Source organism: Neolamprologus multifasciatus, chromosome 14 (genome assembly GCF_963576455.1).
Source record: "Neolamprologus multifasciatus chromosome 14, fNeoMul1.2, whole genome shotgun sequence".
Taxonomy (NCBI): domain Eukaryota; kingdom Metazoa; phylum Chordata; class Actinopteri; order Cichliformes; family Cichlidae; genus Neolamprologus; species Neolamprologus multifasciatus.
Genome location: NC_140452.1, coordinates 14,737,461 through 14,754,621, shown reverse-complemented (window position 1 = coordinate 14,754,621; position 17,161 = coordinate 14,737,461). Strand labels below are relative to the sequence as shown.

Below are 17,161 nucleotides of genomic sequence, written 5' to 3'. Positions count from 1 at the left end.
CTCACAAAGAACATTACAGTAGACATCCATACATGCTGCAAGAAGTGGCGGATAATGGCAGCATGAGGCTGAACTGTTTACAGTGTTCAAGTGAAACACAAGATTTACTTCAGTGACTCTTCAATTCTTCCACTTTTTCCAATTTAAGCTGCACCCTTATTTCCTTGATTCCCCTCAACATGCCAACAGTAGCATAAATGACAGAGTTGGCTTGATAACCACTAGGCGGGTATTCATTTTAGCCAGCTCTTTCTTTTCATAAGTGTCCACTTGAAGGTCAGCCTGTCACCATATGATTAGTCTGCCTCCCCTTTGTGTTGCACAAAGCAGTGAGTCATACTTTGTCAACAGTTGCAACGTCTGACTGTCCCTGTTTGAGTTAATGAATGATGAAATCCTCAGCCAGTGAACAAGGCACCCTCCTGTGCTGACTTGAGCCAGTGTTGGTTAATGACTAATGGGAGCATTGTGTTTACCATTACCTGTGAAGGTGAGTGAGTGCTACAGATGGTTCTTTTGGAGCGGAACAGCTGACCTGATTGACTAGGATTGTGTCATCAGTCAGAAGTGTTTACACGCGATCTGCCTGATGTCAGCCAAAGATCTGGCCTAGATATTTATTTTAAACAGGGTTTTTTTTTTTTTGACCAGCTAATCTTGAAACCTGCAAATTTTGAAGAACTAATGTTTTCTGCGCAGGTGTCTTTTATGGGATGAGCTCAGTCTGCTTGTTTAGAGCTAGTTGTTAGAATGCATAAAATATTATTTTTTTACCAAAAACAGCTCACTGCAGTAGCAGATATTAAAAACAGAAACTTGAGGTTATGGACATAGGCAGGTGGCAGTGTCAAAAGGGTGCCAGCTTGCAGCAACAGATTTGATTTGAAGTCCTCCATTACTAATATTTAGCTTCATTCTTGCTTGGGAAAAGGCTGTTGTTATACCTTAACCTTTTCTGTAAAGAAAATAATTGAAAGTCTAGGATTAGGGCCTCATTACCTGGGATCTTTGGTCACTCTAAATTACATTAAAGCAAAGGTAGATAGTTCTGATGATGTCTTGAGATTTGGTTGCGTGTCTAAATAGTCCAAAAATAAAATCTGTTAGTATCGAGTAGTTTATCTGTTTTGTGCTTCAAGTGTGAAACAGGAATGAGTGTGTCTAAGTGAGGGAAACAGGATTTTTGCTAAACAGCATTGTATGTGGTGGAGTTTTTGCGGTTTGCAAAGTGTTTAGTAGAGGGCGGCACCTTAAACACTGCTACTGAGCTACTTCTGAGTTTCGGGTCCCTCCCCCAGCTCAAACTCAGTTTTGCACTCTTTGCCTTAAAGAGACAGTTACCTCAGTGTGTTTTTGGCCTTACTCTGTTATCAGTCTTTGGCTTTTTCTCTCTCTTCTGTCTCATGACGTTGACTTTGACCCACAGGTTGAGGACACATAACTAACAGTGTTAGCTGTAAAGGTCGCCCTCTGCCTCTGCTAATGATATTCCTCTGTTACTGTCCCCTAGGTCTGTGTGTGGTCAGTGAAGCATCCTGGAAACCAGCATGGCGATGTGTCAGCTGAGTGTCTAGGTGAGATGAGGTGAGTGAACACGGCTTAAGTTTGGTTCAAACACTTAACCCAGAACCAGCCTCTAAAATACTGATCACTGATTTTTTTTTTCTTTTTCTTTTCTCCATCAGTGTCGCCTGTAAGCAATGTGACTCCACTGACTAACAGCCCAGCAGTTCTCCTTACCAGACCTTCACCTCAATCACCAGCCTTTCAAATGCACCCAGACAATAAACTGGCCAGTCATGGCAAGCAGGTCACCGGTGACAGCCGATCCCAAATACCCAGCGTAAATCAGCAGGCACAGCAGCAGCAGCCAGGATCTGCTACCCACCTGGGTTCAAAGGGCATTGGTTCTGGCAACCATGGAGTCAAAACCAGCCAGTTGTCTCTGAGCAACCCTGGGCTCAAAGTTGGCAGCCAATCAGTGAGTGGCACTGGAGGGATGCTGAAAACCAAAACCAAGCGGGATCGGAGCGTCTCCATTGACTCTGGTGAATTAAGAAATGCTGTTCCTCCAGTCCTGGAGACAGATGCCAAAGGGGGTAAGACATGTATCGATATATAGAGGGTGCTCTGTAGTGAGTGCTTTTCGTCTTCTAATTATGCATAAGTTCATTTCCTTTACCTCCCTATCAGCCAGATCTTTACCCGAAATACCAGATTACGTGCATTCACCTCCTCCACAGCAGGAAGTGAATACAAGGACTGCGAGGACAGAAGAACTTGTTTTCTCTCATGCTGAAATGCCCTGACCTTTCACTGAAGCATCAGAATTTCCCCCTGGCTTCTGATTGTTTTCGCCATGCCTTCACAGCAGTGACGTGTCTCAGATGAAAAAACATCTGGGGTTTCTGTAGTGCTCTGAGAGCAAGAAAGCTCATGTGGTTGCGACAACTTAGTAATACTAGAGAGGATAGTATTAAAACAGGAGGTGATGAGTGTAAATATTTTTGTTCATGTGGTTCAGTACAAAGTGCTTGATTTGCATTTGTTTGCTAGTGCTATTTTAAGAGTTCATCATGTGTTTTGTGAAACTCATCTGGGCTTCCTGTGCATTACTCGAACCTTACACACGCACACATACACAAACACCACACACACATGCACAGAACCAAAATTGTCTTATCAAAGTTAATGATTTGCCTTATGGGAACTTGCTTTTTGACCCCAAAAAGGGTGGAGAGTCCCCACAGTATGAATATGCAAACACAATAATGTATCAATACATTAATAATTAACACAAACACACATAAAAACACTCAGGGATGAGGTGTGGTTCCAGCACATAGAACAGCAGAGGCTAAGAGGAAAGATTGAAAGATTGGGTGGATTCATTCAGACCCACAGTATTGATCCATAGCACTACTGCAATATCATGCTTTGACAATTTGACAGTTCATCAAGTGATGTTTCCTAACCATAGTAGCTGTATTTTGATTACTTTGATAGCTACTTCACATGGGATATGCCATGCCTTGAGAATTATTAAGATGCATCTATGTGGGACAGATTAGTTTTAAGAGGTGAGCACAGTGTAATTAGATGCTATATCCTGTTTCAGTTTTGGGTATAACTTTAACTAATTTCTGCTGCTTTCTGATGTAGCAGGTATGGAATAAACTTAAAAGACAAGCTTCCGCAAACAGCTGGAAGCAGCAAAGTAGCCACAGCTCCCGCTGTAAAAACGCAAACTCACAGATTCTGTCATTGCTGTAAAGACTTAAGTGTGAAGTTAGACAGTTGTAAGATTTTTTTCTTAAAGGAGTAGCTTTGATGCTTTCTAGAGATTAGCTCAGCTTAGACTGTGAAGTTAGAAGCGTGAGCCTCAAGGCGAACGATACACTCATGTTGATACTTTTTAGAGCATTCTCTTAAACTGTAACGTTTATTGTTGAGCAACTTAAGATGCATAATACACACATGATCATAATCTTGTGCGAGTTTTCCAGTTAATTTAGCGGCATGGGTTTAGGCTTGCACCATTCTAAAAGTGGAGCATGAAGATTGTGGAAAATTGCAGTTGTCATTCTTAAAGAAAAGTGGCCGACCGAATGGTGATGAAACTGACTCTTGTGCGCTATCAGGTTATCAGAGAGGAGTCCATGTCTGCACAGGGACTTTAGTAAGGTATTGTGCCAATGTGTGCCACTAGAGCGGCTTAAGTCGGCTTTGGCATTGATTCTTTGCGATTCCGCTATAGGAGTAAAACAGTGCTATGGTGGTGAACAGAACTAACACTAACATTTAAGTTTTTCCCTTTAATTTGTCATCATTTATGCATTCTCACAAACACAACTGTTCAGATTCATTAGTTATCCTACATGTGTTATATTAGCCAGACCTTAAAATATGCAGTGAAAAACTGCCTCACTGTTTTTCTTAGATAAATCTGTAACTACTACTTTGAAAAAAGGTACCAGTCCTCCCTCTGCTGTTGGGTTGTCTGTACTGTCATTTCAATTTCCTTTTTCACTTTAACTTTATAGGTTAGGGCTGTGGTTACCCAAACTCATGCTTATTTGGAAGTAGTTTTACTCTGAAGACAAAACGATGATCAATGAATTGTCATAAAGCTTATCTGGAAGCATGTGCAGTCAGTAATCAGAGAGATCAGAGTGTGCTGATCTTTTCTTTAACACCTAGAGATTTATTCATCTTTTGAATTTGCTGTCCATCTTTGGTTCTCTGTTCTTTGTGGAAATCTTAGGCCAGCCACAGCAGTTTGGACCGACTGAACCACAGTAGCCCGTGCTCTCACAAAATCATAATTGTGTTTTTTGGCTCAGATGTTTTTATAAGCAACATGTACAGTAGTGTGAAAAATGTTTGCCCCCTTCCTGATTTCCTATTTTGGTTTTGTATGTTTATCAAGCTTAAATGTTTCAGATCATCAAACAAATTTAAATATTAGACAAAGATGGCACAAGTAAACACAAAATGTGGTTTCTAAATGAAAATGTTTATTATTAAGGGGGACAAATCCAAACCTTCATGGCCCTGTGTGAAAAAGTGATTGCCCCTTAACCATATAACTGATTGGGCCACCTTTAGCAGCAACAGCTGCACTGAAATGTTTGTCATAACTGGCAGGGAGTCTTTTACAGTGTTGTGGAGGAATTTTTGCTTACTTATTTTTGCAGAATTGTTGTAATTCAGCCACATCGGTGGGTTTCTGCATGAACCACCTTTTTAATGTCATGCCACAGCATCTCAATCAGATTCTGGCCAGGACTAAACTACTCAAAACTGTATATTTTGTTTTTCTTAAGCCGTTGAGATAGAGGTGGGGGAACTCCAGGCCTCAAGGGCCAGTGTCCTAGTGGTTTTAGATGTGTTCTTGATCCAACACAGCTGACTTAAATGGCTAAATTACCTCCTCGACATGTCTTGAAGTTCTCCAGAGGCCTGGTAATGAACTAATCATCTGAATCAGGTGTGTTGGCCCAGGGTGAGATCTAAAACCAGGACACCGGCCCTTGAAGCCTGGAGTTCCCCACCCCTGCATTAAGAGGTGGACATGCTGGTGTGTTTTGGATCATTGTCCTGCTGCAGAACCCAAGTGTGCTCCAGCTTGAGGTCATAAACAGATGCTGAACATTATCCTTCGAGATGTTTTGTTGGTATGATGTTCCTTTTCTGAAATGCTGTGCTAATTTTACACCAAATGTAGTGGGACTCCAACCTTCATCAGTCCACAGAATATTTTCAGAAGTCACGGGGATCATGCAGATGCTTTCATGCAGATGTGAGATGAGCCTTGTGGGGTTTTTTTTGGTCTGTAGAGGTTTTCTCCTTGAACTCTCCCATGGATGCCATTTCTGCCTATTCTCTTTCTTACTGTTGAACCATGAACGCTTATATTAACAGAGACATGTTCTGGGTTCTTTTGTGACCTCTTGGTTGAGTTGTCGATGTGCTCTTGTAATAATGTTGGTAGGCCAGACACTCCTGGGAAGGTTCACCTCTGTTCCAAGTTTTCTCCCTTAGTGTATAATGGCTGGAGTCCCAAAGCCTTAGAAATGGCTTTGTAACCCTTTCCTGATGGATAGATGTCAGTTACTTTGTTTATCAGGTGTTTCTTTAGATAGTGACATGTGCTGCGTTTTGAGATCTTTTAGTGTACTTTATTTTGTCAGACAGGTTCTATTTATGTGATTTCCTGATTCAACAGGTGTACCTGTAATCAGGCCTGAATGTGTTTAGTGAAACTGAACTCAACTTTCCAAAAAATGTAGATAATCACAGTTTGTCTGTGAAGGTTCTCAGTCATCCAGGCCATCGTAGTCAAAGGAGCTTGGAAAGAAAAGCGTCTGGACTTCTTTAGGTTGCTTGAAGACGTTTCACCTCTCATCCGAGAAGCTTCTTCAGTTAATCACAGTTAATTCAGGATTTACTTTTTCAAAGAGAACCAGGTAGGTTTGGATGACTTTTCTCCCTTAATCAATGAAATCATCACTTTATAGAATCACCACATTCTATATTTACTCCGGTTATCTTTGTCTAATATTAAAATGTGTTTGATGATCTGAAACATAAGTGTGACACATATGCAAAGTGCTAGGAAATCAGGAGGGGGGCAAAAAACAGTTATATAAAAAAATGACGTACATGCAGCCAAAATGCCAGTGAAATGTTTACCTGCAAGTTATTTTGATAAGCCAACTCTAGCACTAATATTTTTTTATTGATTTATTTTTTTATATCCAGTCATTGGCGCAGAATCCAGTGCCACTAATTCAGATGTGCATTGTGAAAGTATCAGTCAAAGGAAAGCAGGGAATATAATCCAGTGTATTTTCAGTATCTTGTGTTCTTGTTCCAGATGCTTGGAATACCTTGTGAGGTGTTCAGGTGCTGTTCCTATCAGATCCCAGAAACACCACGTAGTTCAGTATTTACAACATTTTAAACTTTGCACAAGCAGAAAGACTTCATATGCTGCTTATGATATTTTTTCATCTTAGAAAATGAATGAGAATGAACAGGTATGTGCACCTTCTGGCACGAGCAGCTGAAGCATTTCTGCAGAAGTGATTTAACCTTCTGGAGTCAACAATCGTGCTGGCGCAAATCACATGACTGTTTTAAGATGACATAGCAGCAATACGCAGCCATTCCAACTTGCGTGGAAAGCTCAGACTTCAACCTTTATACCCTTTTTTTTTTCAATCCTAACAATCCATTTATGTGGATTTTATTGACAGTTTGATGTATATAAGGCCTACACCACAAAAATGAATTAAAGCCACCAAAATAATCGTGCTCATGTTCATGTTGTGGATACATTTTAATGTAAATAATATACAAGAGTTTGAGATGGTTTAACAGCATCATTATCACATCTTAAAATATGTGAAATGCTGAATAGGAAAGCAAAAATAATCTACATCACATTTAGTGCTATATTTTAAATCTCAAAGGATATTTGGGATTCGGGTATTTGTTTTTGTTTAATATTGCAAAGCAACATTTACTAGCAATGGTTGGTGCTGCTCTCCCAAAGGATTGGAGTTAGGGTTGGCTCATATGGTTACTTTAACCTCAGAGGATTAAACATGGTCAAATTAATTCATGATTCACCAGTTTTTCTAAACCATACCTCGCAGATGCATACCATAGCTCTAGTTAAAAATAATCCCTAATTGACATGTCCTACATTTTACTCACAACTTCATGGTGCAACCTGAGTGAGTCTGCCATTAGAGATGCTGTTCTGAGCTGTAAGTTGGAGCCCTGTGAACTTCCAGCAAGTAAAGCACATTGCATGTGAACAGACAAAGTTAGTTAGTTAATTAACTTGTGATTCTGGAAAATACATTTGTACGTTAGTTGTAACAGTAAAGAGGAAATTGTATAACAGATGCATGAATGTGGATGTGTCTGTCTGTCTGTCCTCTAGAGGGTGTTATGCGCAGCAAGCGGCGGTGTGTTCTGGAAAAGAAACAGCCGTACAGTGGAGATGAATGGTGCTCTGGACCTGACACAGAGGAAGATGAAGACAAGCCACACACTACAGCCCACCGTGAGTGTGAATACCTCAACACAGCGGTGAAACACACTGTCATTTGCTTTTGTCTAAATATGGAAATAGTGTTACTGTGACCACAACAGTTGACCCCCCCCACGCTCCATCCAGCACGTCTGTTTTATTTTCTCTGAGGTTCAGTTGATAAATTATCTTTTGCTGTTGGAGTTCCTGCAGGCACAAAACACTAAGAAATAAAGATGTCTGCTTCGAATGTCTTACTATCCCCTCCACTGATGGGACTATGTTTTTTAGCACACTCTGGTGTTGATTTCTTGTAGCCACATGAATCTGCTGGTATTTAAATAAAAATCCAAGCTGTTTTAGAGAAATTAAACCACTGTGGGGCTTTTTAATTATTTATGTATTTTTGTTTTGTTGTTGTTGTTTCTAAGGGGAGCGAGGGCTGGCTGCTCCTATCCAGGGACGCTCTGATCGCTTGACTTCGGGATCCATGCCGGAACCTGGAGGTCCAGCAATGGGATGTGGGGTGGGACCAGGGCTAAAAGCAGATCCCCCTCAGGCTTCACAGCAAGTGGTCTATGTTTTCACAACCAGCCTTGCCAACAGGTGAAAAATATTTGCAGGTCAATGATTCATATGGAGATTAAGAGTATCAGCTTCTAAAAGTGGCCATTTTATTTTTTGACAGTGCTGCAGAGGCAGTAATGAAAGGGCAGGCTGATTCCATCCTTCTGTTTCACCAGCAAAACGTTCCACATTCAAAGTTGGAGCAGGTCAGTCATCTCTTTTTCTTTTTTTCTGCTAAACTGATTAAACCACATGGGAGTAAAAGTGTTTTCCACATTAAAGACCACAGGTGCAAACTATGTGGGAAGGGTTTTTGTATTTGTTTAGTTATTTTAATCTCGGATGCCTCTCTGTTCCTGTTTCTGTCTGTCACTTCTTCAGACTGCTGTAAAAAAACAACAAAAAAAAACTTAGAAGGGTGTGTAGTGCTATTAATTGTCTGGTAAAAACAAACAGCAAAACTGCAGGTGCAGCGATGAATACTAGTAATGTGTCTATCTCTAGAAGACAGACACACTAGTAGTAGTTACCCATTTAATACACGAAGGCCAGATAATGTAGGCTACACGAGCAGAAGACAATCACATCAAAGTGACAAAGTTCACATATAGAAAATAATTTAGCCTGATAAATGATCACACTACTAATGAAAATATATGAAAAGCAATTGCGACTGCAGGAATAACATTTTAAAAGTTCAGCCTTGTGTTCTTTGTCCTTTTTTCTGCCACAGGGCCACCCATCAGGAAAGCTTGCTAATTTATCTGAGAAGCTAAATACCAGTAGCTCACCACCTACAGGCACCCCCAAATCCCAAAGTGGAACTCCACGGCCAGCCTCTGCAGGTGTTGGGGGTCCGATGCATACTGCAGGGACACCATCATCAGCAGGGCACTCTGATAACGAATCCCCTCAGACCAGACCTGGCGGAGCTTCCAGCAATAACAGTATTGTCACTCATAGGTCAGAGGGAGGAAGCGTGGTAGCACTTGCTGGCGCAGACCCAGGAACTGGAAATGGGAAAGGTACAGGGGGTATGCCTCTTCCTGTTTCTAGTGTCTCTCCCTCGGGAAGTCCCTCCATCCTAGCTACACACCTACAGAGTGATACAGTACAGAGGGGTGGCCAAGGAAACACAGATGGCCTTTCCAAAGAGCAACTGGAACACAGGGAGCGCTCTCTGCAGACGTTGAGAGACATAGAGAGGCTGCTTCTGCGCAGTGGACCAGGTGGAGGCTCTGGAGACCCTGCAAGCTCTAACAACAATGCTCTTAATAACTCATCCAATCCAAATAATAATAATACTGATAGGGGGGGCATTCTGGAGGAAGGTAACAGTGGTACTAATAACTCTGGAAATTGTGGTAGTGGTAATATGTTATCATCAGCCTTGGCTCCAATGGGCGATATGAAGAAATATGAAGAACCCCTGCAGTCAATAATTTCTCATACACAATCCATTGGGGGACCTGCCCTTGACAGCCCTCAAATGGACTCTCATCATAACCTGCCACAACCTCCACATCACCATCTGTCACCTGGGGATGACATAGGTCCTTTACTTGGACAAGAAGGACTGACCCAAGAGCAAGTGGCCTGGAGGAAACTTCAAGAAGAATTCTACCAGGAGAAGAGGCGACAACAGGAAATGCACCCCTCTGCGCATCCCCAAAACTTTAGAATCATGAGTGACATGGGCATGCCTATGATGATGAGAGGACCCCCTCCTCCATACCACAGCAAGCCTGGAGATCAGCAATGGGGTCCTGCCAATATGATGGGAGGTGGAATGGGGGGAAATGGACGAATGATAGAAATGCAAGAGGGACCCCGTGGCCCAAGGTTTCTTGGACCGAGAGGGCCGCCTGGAGGGGGCTTCCCTGGTAGTCCAGGAGGAGTTTTATCAATGGAAGGTCTAGGACCCCACAGGCCCTCACGCCCAGGCATGATTTGGCTAGATGATATGCCTAACAATATAAGTGGTGGAAGTCCCTTCCATGGATGCTACCCTGGTGGTCCACCACAACACTTGCAAGGTGACTCAGAGCATCTGCTAACACGCGAGGAACTGTTTCGCATCATGGACAAACGGCACATGCAGGGTGCTTCCAGGTTTGAACTTGATAGATTGGCTAAACAGCAACAGCATGGCAACATGGGCTCAAGAATTATGGATAATCTTGGGGGCCCAGATCTTCCCAATTTAGGAATGGGCCGTGGTCAACCCTCCGGTCGAGGTGATCCCATGGACTTTCCTGGTTCACGTGATATTATGGGCTCTCCTGGAGGGGGTCCACCGATGAGAGAGTTAGTCGACTCTCCTCTGGGGAGCCACATGGCAATGAACATGAACCCACAAATTCATGTTCAGCAGCAACAGCAGATGATGTCTCAGAAGCTCAGAGGAGGCCATGGAGGAGGACCTCTAGTGGAGATGTTTAGCACTGGAGAGATTTCACGAATCAGGGCTTCTCAAAATGGAAGAGGAAATAAAGGAATGATCCCTGGACCTGAAGGCCCTTATCAGTTTCCAAACCAAGGTCCTTTTTCTGGAGGTCAGATGGAAGGACCGTATCTTCAACAAAGTGGCCCAGAGATGTTTGGGCCTGATCATCAAGGACCTAATCAAATGGGAAGTACATTACGTCTTAGTCACATGCCGATGGGCGGAGGCCTTAGGGGTGCAGACCTTGGTTCTAGGCAAACCTCTGACCTGTCAGTAAATGTTAACCCTCTGACATCTCCTTCAGTGCCTCCTCCTCATCAACTAAAGTCTCCATCCCTCAATCAAGAGCCATCTCCTCTTATACCTTCCCCCTCTGCTCCAGGGCTGAAGTCACCATCACAGGTTTCTTCTGCTGGGCATCATCCCCCTCTTCCACCTGCATCTGGTGCTGGGACTCCTTCGTCTTCTTCCATGAAGTCTCCCCAAGTAATGGGATCTTCCAGCCTTGGGATGCACTCTCCGTCTGCCTCCCCTGCACGACTGAAGTCCCCCGCCTTGGCTTCAAACTCTCCAGGGTGGACGTCTCCTAAACCACCACTTCCGAGTCCAGGTGGTCCAGCCAGTGGAAAGATGGTGGGCAATGGAGGATGTGGTTCTACTGAAACAGGTAGACTCCAATCGAAGCTCAAAACAAACATCAGAGATGCCGTATTGGCTTCTCTGAGGTTTATGATATTCCTTGTCTTGCTGTGAGATTATTAATTTTTTTCATTGTTCTTTTTGCAGGCCAATCACTTCCCCCTAGGAGTTCAAGCTCTACCCCTATTTCCCAGCCAGGCTCAATGAATCCTAGTATGCCATTTACGTCCTCTCCCGATGTCCCAACATCTCAGAATCCATTATCTCTGATCATGTCTCAAATGTCCAAGTACGCAATTCCCAGTTCAACTCCTCTCTACCATGATGCAATCAAAACAATCGCTACTTCTGATGATGAGATGCTACCAGATCGTCCTCTCCTATCTGGTGTCAGCATCGGAGGTATGAAAATAGGGATATCATTACAGACAGAAAATACCTTTTACAGTGGTTAAACAGAGGATTTGCTTAAATTGTGCTGATGTAAGGCAATTTGTCTATGCAATTACAGGAGAAAACATGACAAAAAGAAAGTTTAAGTATTTATATTAAAGTAGTGAGTTTTTTGAATAAAAATAATGCTCCAGTTAATACTTTGTAATTTTAATGAGTTAAGAAAACATTTGTGTTTATTAACTGTTATAATATGGGTTTTTCATGTATTCATCTTGTTTTATCACCAGGAAATATGGGTAATCCCCAGACGTCACAGATTGGTCCTCACAGTGACCCCCAAAGCCCGATGGGTATTGTAAACCAAGGTCAGCAGCATCTGTCCCACGATTCCTCAGCACCTGTCCTTTCTTCCCCAAACCAAATGGGCATGCCTGCCATGAATTCTGCCATGATGGGAGGAGGAGCACCTGAGGGAATGGGGCCCTGCAATGTGTCGCCTATACCCCAGACGGCAGGGTTTCCCCGCATGCAGCCACTACCACATGGGCCCATGCACTCACCTATTGGAGGCATGTCACAGAATTTCGCTCAGTCTAATGAAGATATTCTGCCACATCAGCAGTTACATCTTCTTAACAAAGGTCATCCTCACCAACGCCCCCCTCACCCGCCAGACTCTTTTCCCTCACTTCCCATAGGTGAAGGACCTGATCTAAGTGAAGTCATACGCCCCACTCACACAGGGATTCCTGAGTTTGATCTCTCCCGCATCATTCCTTCCGATAAGCCGAGTAGCACTCTTCAGTATTTCCCTAAGAGTGAGCCACATCAGAATCCACATCAAGGGATGCCATCCCAGCAGCCACAGCAGCTCCTTAAACAGCTGTCTTCTTCTGGGCCTCCGCATAGCAGTGGCCCTTCGTCTAACCCCCACTTGGCAAGCCTACAGAATATGATGGCTGAACAGCAGCTGCCACCTCACCCCTCACATGGTGGAATACGCCAGAGCATGGTCATTCCTCAGGGGGTCTCCAGGGGTATGGTTTCTACTGGGGGCATGGGCCCCATGTGTCCCCCTGGTCATATGATGGGAAGGACAGGGCTGATGCCCCAACAGCAACTCCAGCAACAACAAGCCATGATGGCCAACAGCCTTCTCCACCATCCCTCCAATGCATATGGACCTGGCATGATGCCTTCTCAGCAGCACCAACAGAATCTGATGGCACAGCAGAATATTATGATGATGCAGGCTAAGCAGCGAAGCATGTCAATTGCAGGGGAACCCTTTGGACCCCAGGGCCCACTAATGTCCCCTCAGGGTCCCATGATGGCCCCACCTCATCCACAGTCTGGTATGATGGGCCCACAGTCTCTCAGACAGCGGGGAATGTCTCTGGACAGTTCCATTGGCTATGGTCCTGGAGGTATGACCAATATGCCATTCTGATCCAGCTCAATAAACAGTTCTTTAAAAAAATGCGTTCTATGGGTTACTCTCCCATTGTGTCCAGAATTTTTCATTGTTATTCTTGTAGTGGTTTTGAAAAGCAGGAATTAAAAAAAGAGAGAGCAAAAAAGGATTACAACTGATTAAAAATGAAATCACTATAACACTGTTCAATAACAAGTTTGAAGCCATTTTATATAAACTGTATAATGTGTATATTTCAGAAATGTGTGTATTTGTTGTGGGAACAGCGCAGCAGTCAGGAGAGGAGTGCCTCAAATTTCTATTTGTTTTAATATCATTGATTTATTTTCTCCAACTACCAAACTGTTGTGCAAAGGAATTATATATATATTATAATATATATACTTGCTGTATATAAGATGCAATTTGTGATTGTTTGCAGTTGTTCTGTATAACTGTGTTTTAATAGGAGTTTAAAAAAGAATAATAAGGATCTCTAACATGGTTTTGTTTTGGTTCTTGTGTTGTCAATTCTTGTAATCTGATAACACTCACAAGGGAACACGGGTGTTGTATAATATATAAAATAAAATCTTTATTGGATTAGCAGTAGCTACAAAACAACACAAGGCTGATATTTGGCCAGCTTTACAACTTTTTTTTTTTTTTTTTGACTGGACAATAAAAAAACAAAACAAAATACAGTAAAAGTAGCAATGAGTATTGTATTATAAGATCACTGTACGGAGGAGGGGTATTTTCAGAGCATGTACACATGGACTAGAGGACTTTATTACATGAGCACTGTGCTGTTGGTGGTTGCTCCATCAGAAATTGATACCCGACTGTGGCCATGGACTCTGAGGAAAGGCAGGCAGATTCGTCTGCAGCCCAGTTTACAAAGCAGATGTATCATCTCATTGCGAAAGCGCACTCCAACAAATGCATACAAGAAAGGGTTCAGGCAACAGTGCGAGATACCCAGGCTCTTTGTCACTTCAAGCACTTGCAGCATTATTTCTCTTGATTTACAGTTGTCATCCGCGATCACACTCTGTTGTCGCAGGGTATATATGATCAAACTGACGTTATATGGCAGCCAACAGAAGCAAAACACAAGTGTGACAAGCAGTGATATTCGAATGGCTCCTTTTTTTGCTTCACTTTTCTGGCTGTTGCACAGAGCAATTACTAGTGCTGTGTAGCAGTAGCTCATGATAACCAGAGATAAGAAAAAACACAAATGATGAAAGACATTGTTGGCCAAAACCCAGTTGCTTGCGTGTGCACCATAACTGAAGTGGTAACAGGCCAGGAAAGGTATGCCTGTCGTTGAATTTTTCTGTGTCACTGAGGCAAATACGGCATTCGGTAATGCCAAACACAAACAGATGAGCCACATTATCATACAAGTTAGGTGCACTGTTCTTGGAAGGCGACTTTGCATACTGGGAATTGCATGAACAATTGCCAAATACCGATCAAATCCAATGCAAGCTAAAAGGACGCTGCCACAAAGGAGGTTTAGATTCTTCAAGAACTCATTCAGTTTGCACATAAAATCTCCAAAAATCCAGCCGGTGGCGCTGTCGGCTACATCGAAGGGAATTGTAAACAAAAGCATGAGATCAGCCAGGGCAAGATGCAGTAGGTAGATCTCTGTGATGCGGAGCTGGCGCCATCGTGTCACCAGGACTGTTATCATCAGGCCATTCCCTGCCACACCCAGGAGAAAAATCACAGTGTACAGCACAGGCAGGAACTGGCCATAAAAACTCTGCAGGACCACATCATTTTCACACGGGCCACCGGTTAAGTTGCAGTAGTCATCGGTCCAGTTGCAGTAGTCATCGGTGCAGTTGTAGGAGTCATAGGTCAAGTTATCAAGTTCTTCAGGTGTCAGCTTGAAAACACATACAAGAGATTAATTTTAATCATCAAATCTCAAATGAAGATTCCCTGTTGTATGCAGTATATGTGATAGTGATCAGACTAATAGTTTTGTTTCAGGATGAAGTGAAATAAGACTCATTACAGGAGTGTGAACAGACTCATTTATGTAATGATCAAATACTTCTTTTTTTCCACTGCAGTTTTCTCAGTCTAATGTTTAGGCAGGAAACACTGAATAGACCAGATTGTTTTCACTTCCCTCTCATGATGACTCAGAAGGCATTTCAAGCTAAATTTGACAAATGTGATTCAACCGTGGCTAATCATATTTTAAAAAAAATATTAGCTGGTACAAACACAACTTAAATAACTAGCTGAAAGCCTTGTAGAGTGTGCCGTTTCTCAGTGTTTAATCAAATGCTACTAAATATGGAAAGTCTGCGGGAAAAATATCTGCAGAAAAATCATTAGAAATGCAAAATATGTGTAATAATCATAACACTGTTACACCAAAAGCAGCATCCTATTCAAATGTAATGTTAACTGTACCGCTGGACTTCTGTGGGAAAAAAAGTCACGTACAAATATTTTTATGATATATTACAGATGTGATTCTCCCTTTTGATGAAATGTCAGATTTTCATAAAGAAATCTTCTCTATGGTAATGATTACACATCTATTTTCTATTGCGAGTAATATAAACTGATAAAAGGATTATGATTGTAATAAGAAATAACATAACAACCATACAGGTTTTATTTTAACTTCAATTTCCTTTTCCCTCCAAATCTGTGTGTCATCAAATATGTATTAATAGAAAAAATTACATCATTCATTCTCTTTTCATATAGGAAGCATGTAAAACTCCCAGCTGAGCCGTAGTCACAGGCAGCAGCTACATGTTGCTCATTACATTTAAAATCTCTTGTTTTAAACTAAAACCTCAGTTTAAAACTGAGGCTGAGGCTTGGAAAATGAAGGTACAGCATTATGTTAATGTCTTATATGAGACTTTCAGCTTCATAACAATTAACGAGGAGTTACAGAATATGTGACCGGATAGGAAATAACAATAGAGCTTACGTATTCCTTTATGGTTGTGTATAAAAAAACAAAACAAAAAAAACAATAAAACAAATAAAAAGTTCTAAATTAAAATATTTAGACAGAATTTCCCATTATACGTGCTACTACAACAAAACTCTGCTGAAGAGTGCTGTCATACAGAATATTTGCACTAACTTTCCATTCATCTCACCATTTCTTATTTTAAGTCTTACCTCAAATGCTATAAGAGTCATTGTTGAAGCCATGCAGATAAATCTTGGCCCCTTGAATGCATGTGTCACACTGCAGTACTGAAATATGCTTGCACTTCCTCACAGTACTGGCTGGCTCTGTTCGCTATGCTAATGTCTTTCTTTTTTTTTTTTTTTTTTTTTTTTTTGGGTTCATGGGCGTCTCTGGAAGGAAAGACACAAAAACAAATCAAAGCTCTAGTGTTATCTATCTACAGTGTTATCTATATTAATCACACAAGAGCAGGACTGCAATTCCAAGTAACTGCACTCCTGTATTCTAGCTTTTGACCAGCACGTTGCAACTGCACTAAACTGAACATAATTATTTCAGCATGCTTATATACATCCTTCCTCTAAATTTTTTAATGACCGTTTGGAAACATCATCCAGCTCGGTCATTAGTACCAGATTTATGTTTAAGGTTAATAATAACAAGCAGGATGGTGACCGCAAAGGTTGAAACACCTTGCTATAAAAGCTACTTACAGCTTCAGCATCACCTTAACCACAAATATCAACAGGAAATGTGATTGTTTTTTTTGTTTTGTTTTTTTTATTTAAAGTAGCCACAATCTCACACTTGAGACAGGGTTTTACAACCAAGGCTCACAGACAGAAGCATACGAGGCAAACTGCACACTCAGTTCAAAGCAGCAACCCCTGAATGAATGTGCTTCAGCCTTTTAAAGACACAGGTGTGCCCAATCAGTTGCTGATTGGTCTGGCATCCCTCGGCTGGTCCTATAGATTTTCCCTGGAGGTGCAAACCACAGGTTCACAGGCAGTGAATTGTCTGTGGCGGTTGCCACACCCGAATCTGCTTGAAGGAAGGCTGGCTCACTTCTTCCAAGGCCAGGTGCCATAACAAGCAGGATGGTGACTGCACAGGTTGAAAGACCTTGCCATAAAAGCCACTTACAGCTTCAACATCACCTTAACCACAAATATCAACAGGAAA

At 42.1% G+C, this 17,161-nt stretch overlaps 2 protein-coding genes across 4 annotated transcripts in view; one reads left to right on the top strand and one right to left on the bottom strand.

Moving 5' to 3' along the window:
- Window positions 1–13,513, top strand: part of bcl9l (bcl9 like) — a 28,979-nt gene extending 15,466 nt beyond the window's left edge. For both annotated transcript variants that reach the window (XM_085184025.1, XM_085184024.1), the window contains exons 2-9: window positions 1,511–1,584; window positions 1,686–2,099; window positions 7,457–7,579; window positions 7,978–8,152; window positions 8,235–8,319; window positions 8,847–11,226; window positions 11,346–11,600; window positions 11,882–13,513. In XM_085184025.1, coding sequence (XP_085040151.1) covers window positions 1,772–2,099; window positions 7,457–7,579; window positions 7,978–8,152; window positions 8,235–8,319; window positions 8,847–11,226; window positions 11,346–11,600; window positions 11,882–13,044 — 4,509 coding nt within the window. In that variant the 5' untranslated portion in view covers window positions 1,511–1,584; window positions 1,686–1,771 and the 3' untranslated portion in view covers window positions 13,045–13,513. The remainder of the gene's footprint in view (window positions 1–1,510; window positions 1,585–1,685; window positions 2,100–7,456; window positions 7,580–7,977; window positions 8,153–8,234; window positions 8,320–8,846; window positions 11,227–11,345; window positions 11,601–11,881) is intronic.
- Window positions 11,601–17,133, bottom strand: cxcr5 (chemokine (C-X-C motif) receptor 5). Of its 2 annotated transcripts, XM_085184033.1 has the most exons (3): window positions 16,690–17,133; window positions 16,183–16,365; window positions 11,601–14,911 (listed from the first exon to the last, which is right to left on the bottom strand). In XM_085184033.1, the coding sequence occupies exons 2-3, from the start codon at window positions 16,213–16,215 to the stop codon at window positions 13,802–13,804; spliced, it is 1,143 nt and encodes a 380-aa protein (XP_085040159.1). In that variant the 5' UTR covers window positions 16,216–16,365; window positions 16,690–17,133; the 3' UTR covers window positions 11,601–13,801. The 2 variants fall into 2 exon arrangements, with proteins under 2 accessions (XP_085040159.1, XP_085040160.1); XM_085184034.1 differs by having other exon boundaries at window positions 16,183–17,133.
- Window positions 17,134–17,161: the final 28 nt, after the last annotated feature.

Coding starts and splice junctions, on each gene's coding strand:
- cxcr5 (XM_085184034.1), bottom strand. CDS start 16,215: ATGGCTTCAACAATGACTCTTATAGCATTTGAG. Junction 14,912..16,182: donor TGACTCTTATAGCATTTGAG/GTAAGACTTAAA, acceptor TGTGTTTTCAAG/CTGACACCTGAAGAACTTGA.